The sequence below is a fragment of the Pundamilia nyererei genome, unplaced genomic scaffold (genome assembly GCF_000239375.1).
Source record: "Pundamilia nyererei isolate P.nyererei 1_Seehausen unplaced genomic scaffold, PunNye1.0 scaffold00204, whole genome shotgun sequence".
Taxonomy (NCBI): domain Eukaryota; kingdom Metazoa; phylum Chordata; class Actinopteri; order Cichliformes; family Cichlidae; genus Pundamilia; species Pundamilia nyererei.
Window position 1 is genome coordinate 289097 of NW_005187605.1, and position 8480 is coordinate 297576.

The 8480-nt window shown below is 42.6% G+C and overlaps 1 protein-coding gene across 1 annotated transcript in view; it reads left to right on the forward strand.

Moving 5' to 3' along the window:
• mdn1 (midasin AAA ATPase 1) overlaps nucleotides 1-8480 on the forward strand; it is a 59821-nt gene that overhangs the window by 11568 nt on the left and 39773 nt on the right. Inside the window, exons 15-27 of the mRNA XM_013914548.1 lie at nucleotides 2743-2954; nucleotides 3046-3149; nucleotides 3232-3376; nucleotides 3473-3569; nucleotides 3812-3925; nucleotides 4345-4492; nucleotides 4653-4760; nucleotides 5293-5444; nucleotides 6117-6295; nucleotides 7204-7412; nucleotides 7615-7761; nucleotides 7846-7987; nucleotides 8062-8196. Of these exons, the coding sequence (XP_013770002.1) occupies nucleotides 2743-2954; nucleotides 3046-3149; nucleotides 3232-3376; nucleotides 3473-3569; nucleotides 3812-3925; nucleotides 4345-4492; nucleotides 4653-4760; nucleotides 5293-5444; nucleotides 6117-6295; nucleotides 7204-7412; nucleotides 7615-7761; nucleotides 7846-7987; nucleotides 8062-8196 (1892 nt within the window). The remainder of the gene's footprint in view (nucleotides 1-2742; nucleotides 2955-3045; nucleotides 3150-3231; nucleotides 3377-3472; nucleotides 3570-3811; nucleotides 3926-4344; nucleotides 4493-4652; nucleotides 4761-5292; nucleotides 5445-6116; nucleotides 6296-7203; nucleotides 7413-7614; nucleotides 7762-7845; nucleotides 7988-8061; nucleotides 8197-8480) is intronic.

Below are 8480 nucleotides of genomic sequence, written 5' to 3' on the forward strand. Positions count from 1 at the left end.
TTATTATTATTGTTATTGCTTGGATAGCTCATTTCCCCTTCGTAAATGAAATCGTAATTTAAGAATGCAATATTTGTATTTACTCAGGTTATCGTTCTCTAATATTAAATTTTTTTGAAGCTATGAAACATCCAAGTATTACAAATATGCTAAAAAAAAGTCACGAAGTGGACAAATGTTTTATCATAGCACTGTAAATAGCTGCAATTCACAACAACAGTCATCTGATTAAGTCCCTCCAGTAGTTTTTCTACTGATCCATGAAAACTACTGATAGTGTCTTTGCATTATGTATGATGAAGAGTAACCGGCTCTTGACTGGAGTTGTAGAGGCATCTCAAAATCTATTAATGCACACCCTGCAGTGTGTCCTAGATACATCATCAGTGATATAATGGGTTGTCACTGGGTCTTTCAGGACTTTCATGTTTGTACATCCTCACCCTGATGACCTAGCTAGCGTGGTTAGTCCCCAGCTTGTGTCTAAATAAATTGTGTTGTCCATGGGTCCTGCCTTTTCACACATATCTTGATGGCCTCTCAGGTATATTGGTGATGTGCAAGATGGCTCTCTTGCTGTGCAGTCCTCTGATCTCAAGTAATTTGACGACCTAGTAGATAGACTGGCTAGCAAAACCTTGACAGCTGACATCAATGGAGTAGCTCCTCATACTTGGCTCTCTTCCTCAAATACCTCTCCAATGCATTCTTCTAAGGGTACAGTCAGTTCCAGCAGGACCACCTGCCTCAATATGTCAGGCCTGGTTGTCACAACTACTGTGTCAGGGAATTCGAGCTGTCTCCCTAGGTTAGCCTTCCAACTGCCAGGCCTGAGCTCTTGTCAGAAGTCCTCTTGTATCCTGTTTCTTTTTTCTCTAGCCTTGACAAAAACAATAGTGCTTTGTTGCCTAGTGTAACCTGTTCAGAGATCTGCTGATATCTTCTGTAATAACTCTCAGCACCTAGTCAGGGTGCCACTAATAACACCCTTCTCCCAGAGCTAACAGCTTAACACATGTGCTAATAATTTTCAATTCTCTGCCGGGCCCCAGGAGGAAAGGTTGGTTAGGTTTGGGAGGGCATCGTTCACTCACTGAACCTTGATTTGATTTGACCTTCCAATAGTCCTGAACACAAGATGTTCTGGTCTATTGCCTGCGCCCATCTAGTCCATATTCCTTGCTTTTCATCCCAACCATCCTGCATCCTTCTCCCCCCATGCTTGGATTTCTTTCTGGGCTAACTGACATGTTGAGTTCTTGGGGTGCTGCCAGGTCCTGCCCATCCTACTGCAACTGTCCCCACCAGCTGGCTGTGTCACAGCCACTTTTCCACCTGATCAGCACCCTCCCCAGCCCTCCACCTCCAGCTTTTCCTCACCTCTATGCTAGCCAAAGAGACTCTCTCTACAGCAACAGCACTTGCCTGAATATCCATGAATTCCTTCGAAAGGCTGCTTGCAGTGTTAGACTGCAGGAAAAAACCCAACCCACCTGTGCAGGATCTTGATAATCTTCTCAAAGGCCCCCACCACAATGGTGGGACATGGTAAACCACCAGTGGAAAGTGGAGTTACGGCGGGATACCATGCTAATACATCCAGGCCTTTCCTCTTAATTGGCTTCCCAGGTATTGATTGAATTTGGACATAGTGCATATGTTGCCCTTCTACACAACTAGAGATCAGAACCTGGTTGTCCATCTATACCCAGTTGATCAGGTGTTTGAGACCTTGATGGATCTATTTTATCCCAGGAGTCAATATTGTGATCACTGTCAGATTGTCCATGAAAGCCCTCATTGGGGGCCCAAAGTGGGGCCAAGCGTATTCATGGTCAAAATAAACAAAATCTCTGAGAGGGTACACCCAACGATTATTCCCTAATCTAGCCCATAGAAAGCAGATGTTACTGGTCCAGCCGTCTTTACTGTAACTGAAGCAGCTGTAATAGTCCAAAATTTGGTTTCTGATCTTGTCTTGAATATGTGTTGAACGAGTGTGCTTTCCACCAGTTTGTGTGAGACTGTCCCATGAGCATTGGCAAGGTCAAATCGCAGAACTGCAAGGTCAGCATTTCCCTCCTGGATAAGCTAAATGACATTTCCTGTCTGATCGATGACCTAATACCCATGGAGCGCTGAAGCAGTGTCGATATATGGATTGCTTAAAAGGGATTCTATGTATCTGGCAACAAAGCTAAAGTATATCTTCCCCTCAAAGTCGAGGAGTGAGGCGATTCCAAATTGTTCAGTGACATCTTCTTCATATTTCCATATTTCTTACTTTTAGAATTTTGGGGCCAGTGCATATCCTCCAGCTAACCTTGATGGAGTCTGGGGCACTTGATGTAGACAATGTAGGAGACTCCACTTGGACCTGGTGCTGAGGTACTTCTACTTGCCTTGACAACCTGCTTGACCTCTCTCAGGTTTGGCTTCTTGAAGTGGAATGTCACTATGGGTTATTGCAGGTTATCAAGGAAAAAACTGGATGGACCAGAGCTTAAATCAGTGTCATATTCTCAATACGAATGGATACATCAATCTTTTAGTTGTAGCAAAGAACAAAACCCAAATTGTGAAAATAAAAAAATAAATCTTTTCCACTGGTTTTAAGTCATTCTTTTGGTAACACTTTGGTGCCAAACTCTATTAAGTAGTAAAAAACCCAAAACGTCCCAGTAATTTCTTTTGATGATTTCTTCTTAGCTTAAACTTTTTTCCTTTTCTTTTAAATAACAGATACAAGCCAGTGGACATAAAGCAGATCCTGCTCCCTCTGCGTGAGGCCTTCGAGGACCTGTTCTCCCAGACCTACTCGAGAAAGCAGAACCTGACCTTCCTCGGTCACGTGCAAACCTGCTTCAGAGGCAAGCGTTGGCAGGATCTGCTTAAACTCATGGACCACGTCTGCAAGTCTGCTCTCACTAAGGAGCTGCAAGAGAAATCAGATGGTAGTGCTCCAGAATTACTAGATGGTTACACCGGCTGTGTTAGAGTAAAACACTGACATTTTCCTGCGTGTGCGTGTTTGTGTCCGTGCAGCTGCTTTGTTGCAGGAGCAGTGGGAGGCACTGGCTTCAAAACTTAATCAGACCCAGCAGCAGATTAGGGCCTGTGAGACAGCCATGGTCTTTGCCTTTGTGGAGGTAAAGACTTAAAAAAATAACCACACATATGTTCGGGGATCCGAGCGTGGTAACCCTTACCTGTGTGTGTTTTGCTTTATAGGGAACATTAGCTCAGGCAGTGAAGAAGGGCCACTGGATCCTGCTGGATGAGATCAACTTGGCAGCAGCAGAGACCCTCGAGTGTCTGAGTGGACTTCTTGAGGGCAACACCAGATCTCTAGTACTGCTGGATCGTGGAGACACCGGTGAGGACTGCCATTACCTTGCCCCCTTTTGAAAGCCTTCATTAAATACTTCCAAAGTTAGAACTCTGTAATTTTTTGTTTGTTTTTTTTGAGTAGAGCCCCTAGTACGCCACCCAGACTTCCGGCTTTTTGCCTGTATGAACCCAGCTACTGATGTTGGGAAGAGGAACCTGCCTCTCGGCCTCAGAAACAGGTGAGACTATGCAGCGCTGCAGACTACGCAAGAAGCTTTATGCCACAGGCATAATGCTCGACTGATCGAAAAGTATTTGTTTTTATATATTATATGTATATTTCTATACAAATATTTTTAAATCTAAGTAAGCATGTGTATGTTTTTGATCAAATGTTCTATTTTCCTTCCTTTATTATACAAGAATTAATTCCAAAATGGGAACAATGCTTCATTTCTAAAGCTCTGTATGTATCGCTTAGGTTTACTGAGCTGTATGTGGAGGAGCTGGAGAATGAAGCTGACCTGAGGATCCTGATTTCAGATTACCTCAAGTGCTTAAATCCACATCGAAGTGTCATCAGTGGCATTATAAGGTTGGCTCTTATAAATGCTTGAACTTTTAAAAGATCGTCTTTTTAATGACATTGCTGAACGAGTGTATTTCTTTTGTACACCATCCAACAATATACCTTCTTTGTTGATGCTATATGCAGCCTGATGCATTGTAGACTGGAATAGGTAGAGCGTAGTTTCAAGAGCGTGTTTGCCTTTTGTGTTTTTGGTGCAGTCATCAAACAAACATCCTTACTCATTTTGGGTTAGTTACTTGCATCATAATCAAACTGCCATAGATGCTTGCGTTACAAGCTTGCTGTTACATTTTATTGTTGTTTTTTCACCCTCGGCTTCTGACACTTTTAGCTTTAGGATAGGATATATATGTAAGTGTGTGTGAGCTGTAGGTTTACACTACCTTTTGAATGGCTTATTTGTCAAATGTATTTCTTTGCAGCTTTTATCTGACAGTACGAAAGGAAGCAAGCTCACGTCTGGTGGATGGAAGGGGCCACAGACCCCACTACAGTCTGCGGACTCTGTGCAGGGCCCTGAAGTATGTGGCGCTAAACCCCTGTAACAACGTGCAGCGCTCACTTTATGAGGTGGGAACCAGATCTCTTATTTATAAGTAGTCATATTGAGAATGGTCAGTTTTGTTTAATGCCCTGTGTTTTTTAATCATTATTGTTATTATTTTAGTATTTGAAGGTTTGATGTTTTTGTACTTGTTATACCTTTTCTTCAACTGCGTCTTGTGTGCAGGGGTTCTGCCTGAGCTTCCTCACTCAGCTGGACAGAAGCTCCCACCCTGTGGTCCAGAAACTGGTGTGTCAGCACATCCTGATGGGAAACACAAAGTGTCTGAAACAAGTAAGATCTTATCAGAGGTGCTTTAAAAAAAAAAGATGAGAAAACCCCAAAAAGTGTGTGTGTGTGTGTGCATAAAACAATCTTAGATGAAGATACCACAAACCAAAGACGTTATCACTTTCAACACACTTCATATGTGCTCTTTCTCTTTTCTAATAAGCTTTCAATGTGAAAAATGTTTCATTTTTCAGCATGAGCTAAAATGGATTTTAAAGTTCTGAAAAGTGACTTGTTGTAGCTCAGGAGGTAGAGCAGGCCATCTACTAAGTAGAAGCTTTGTGGTTCGATCCCTGATACAAGACGTGCATGCCAAATATCTTTGGGCAAGATATGAACGTGTGAATGTTAGATAGATGTAGCACTCAAAGCAAAAAGTGCTTGTGTGAATGGCTGAATGAGGCAAGTTGTATAAAACACTTTGAGTGCTCAGAGTAGAAACGTGCTATCATTTACCAGTTTAGGGCGAAGTGATACGGAGGCATAATTATATGCAACCTTTCTGTAAAATGTTTGTGCACTGTGTTTCCTACAGTCCATCCCGGCACCCTCAGGCCGACCCTGTGTTGAAATGGAAGGCTATTGGGTTTCCCAGGGGGAGATGGAACCAGGTCTCGACCCCAGCTACATTCTCACTCCCTCAGTCAAGCTGAACCTTCGCGACCTTGCCAGAGTGGTGTCTGCAGGGTGAGCTATCACCCAATCTGACCCCTTGTACAATGTTCCCCCCTGAATCAATGGTTTCATCTATAAATCTCTAGATATTCATGTTGACAGAGCTAATTCAGGCCCTTCAGTAAATGATGCACCAGAGTGCATCAGGACAAATCTGTGGTTGGACTGAATTGCCCTGCAGTCAGTGGCCTACCAAACAGGAGGCTTTGATGTTTTTTATAACAGTGGAAAGAAAGAGCTGTGATTCAGCCATCAGCTTTCCTGCGTTTCTCCAAAGGGATACATTTGTCTATTCCTTTCTGCTCCTACGCAACATTAACATGCCAGACTTAAATGTGAATGGTGAGGACATCACTTCTTACTTTTAGAATTTTGGGGCCAGTGCATATCACAACTATAAAGATTTTTGAGTTGAAAATCATACCAGTTTGTTACAGGCTTTAAATGTGAACAATATGTGTGCAACAGGAGGCGGCCAGTAGTTGGTAGTGTTGCCTCACAGCACAAAGTTCCTGAGTCTGACTCCATCTTCTTCAATGTATTCTGTTGTCACAAACAGAAAAGGTTCAAAGCATTTTGTTTGGTTTTGTTTATAACTCAGAGGTCCTTCACCACTTAGCTGCTCTTAAGGTTAATTTCATACAGTCAGGAAATAACGTCACGAATGTTGCTTTGGCTTTACAGGACTCACCCAGTGCTGATCCAGGGAGAGACATCTGTGGGGAAGACCAGTTTGATCAGGTGGCTCGCTGCTGCCACCGGGAACCAGTGTGTGAGAATCAACAACCATGAGCACACCGATGTCCAGGAGTACATTGGCTGTTACTCATCAGATGACCGGGGCAAGCTGGTGTTTAAAGAGGGTATGAGCATTTAAAATAGTGTTACAAGACTCCTGGGGCTTTTCTCTAGGGAATCAGCTTTTTCATGCTCCCCGTGCCTGCATGGTTTTTGTCTAGTTACTCAAGCTTCCTCGTGCAGTCCAAACATATGCATGTAGGGTTAAATGGGGATTCTTAATTGGCTGAGAATATGGGACAGAAGGAGCTTAAAGTGAGCAGAATAAATCACTGTATAGTTAAATGCGACTTGTAATGGTCAGTAAGACTAGGAAAGATAAACGCCTATCGATTCTGTTCCCTGTCCTAATGGCAGTGTTTTGTGCAAAAAAAATAAGAAGCTGCATTATGTTGTCCTGTAAAGAGTAACTCACAGCAATGAAGAGCGAAGCAGTCATGTGACTTGCAAAAGAGGAAAAAAAATCAATGCATTGAAAACTTGAAAGGTTTTCTCTGTATGTAAATACCCAGTTTTTTAAGTAAGGCTTAATAAAATGAAGTGTGAACGAAAAACAAACAACACTTAGTTTCATAATTTAAAACTATATTTATTGTAAAATGGAAGAAAGGTAACAGATGTTGAAATTGAGACATTTATATACTTCGTCATTTTGAATCTGATGGAAGCAACATGTAAAAGGGAAAAAAACTGAAACGAGGTAACAAAAGACTGTAAATTTGTGCAACACGTGTGAGGTTGGACTGTATCCAGAGGCTTACTATAGATCTTCCCTCAAGACCTCCTCTGAAAAAGCTGAATAATGTAAATAAAAATCAAGACTTTCTATTTCACAAAGCATCCAAACCATTTGGGAAACTGTCAGAGAATAAAAATTGCTAAAAAATGAGAATCACAGTTAATTACCTTAACTGCTAATGTGAAGTAGCTCGGCCCCAGTCCACATGGCTAATTTTATTTGTCTTTGATTAAGGCGTTCTTATTGATGCTATGAGGAAAGGCTACTGGATCATCCTAGATGAGCTGAACCTGGCCCCCACTGATGTTCTGGAGGCTCTCAACAGATTGTTGGACGACAACAGAGAACTCTTTATGGCTGAAACTCAGGAAGTCATCAGTGCTCACCCCAGGTTCATGCTGTTTGCTACCCAGAATCCCCCTGGTCTCTACGGTGGTAGAAAGGTATAGCATTCCTTTAGCTTAGGAAGATGGATAAAGTAGCTGTGAAGTGAAATATTATTTGGATAGAAATCATGACGATTTTACATGATCATAAAGGTACGGACAGGCCTTTTTATGAAAAAAACACACACACACACAAAAAAGTTGGCAGAACGTGTGTATTCATCATACATATATATATATTCTATGCAACACTATCTAGGTGCTCTCCAGGGCTTTTAGGAATCGCTTTGTGGAGCTACACTTTGATGAGCTTCCCAGTGCAGAGCTGGAGATCATCCTTCATCAGAGATGCAGCCTTCCCCCATCTTACTGCACCAAGCTAGTGAAAGTCATGCAAGACCTTCAGGTAAGTGTTGCACTGTCTCTCGCGTCTACTCGTATCTTTCTATTACTTGCCTGTTCTCGTTGATCCTGACTAATTGTTCTACAGTCCTTGCGCAAAGGATCCTCAGTGTTTGCAGGCAAACAGGGCTTCATCACCCTTAGAGATCTTTTCCGTTGGGCGGACCGCTACAGGCTGGAGGAACAGGCAGAGGCCTCTCGGGACTGGCTGCAGCATTTAGCAGATGATGGTGAGGCTCATTAAACAACCCATTAAATCACTTCCACACAGAGACCCTAAATTGAAATTTTCACTCCCCGACAGGGTATATGCTTCTGGCAGGACGTGTGAGAAAACCTGAAGAAGAGGTCATCATCCTGTCCATCCTGGAGAAGCACTTCAAACGAACGGTGAACCCGGAATATCTGTTCTCTCAGAAACAGGTTGCCAGCCAGTTCAGTGAGTCACGTATTGCATGACATTTTCATCACCAATGATGATACTTTCTGTTAAGAGATGTACGCTAAAACAGCGGTCCCCAACCCCCGGGCCTCGGACCGGTACCGGTCCGTGAGTCGTTTGGAGAGTTGAGGCTCAGGTGTGAAATGTATGGTTTTCAGGGTTTTTATCGGTTTTCAGCGTTATTTTGTTATCGTTTTTATCGTTAACTCGGTTTTCCTGGGTCTTATATCAGAATCAGAATACTTTATTGATCCCTGGGGGAAATTATTTTTTGTTACAGT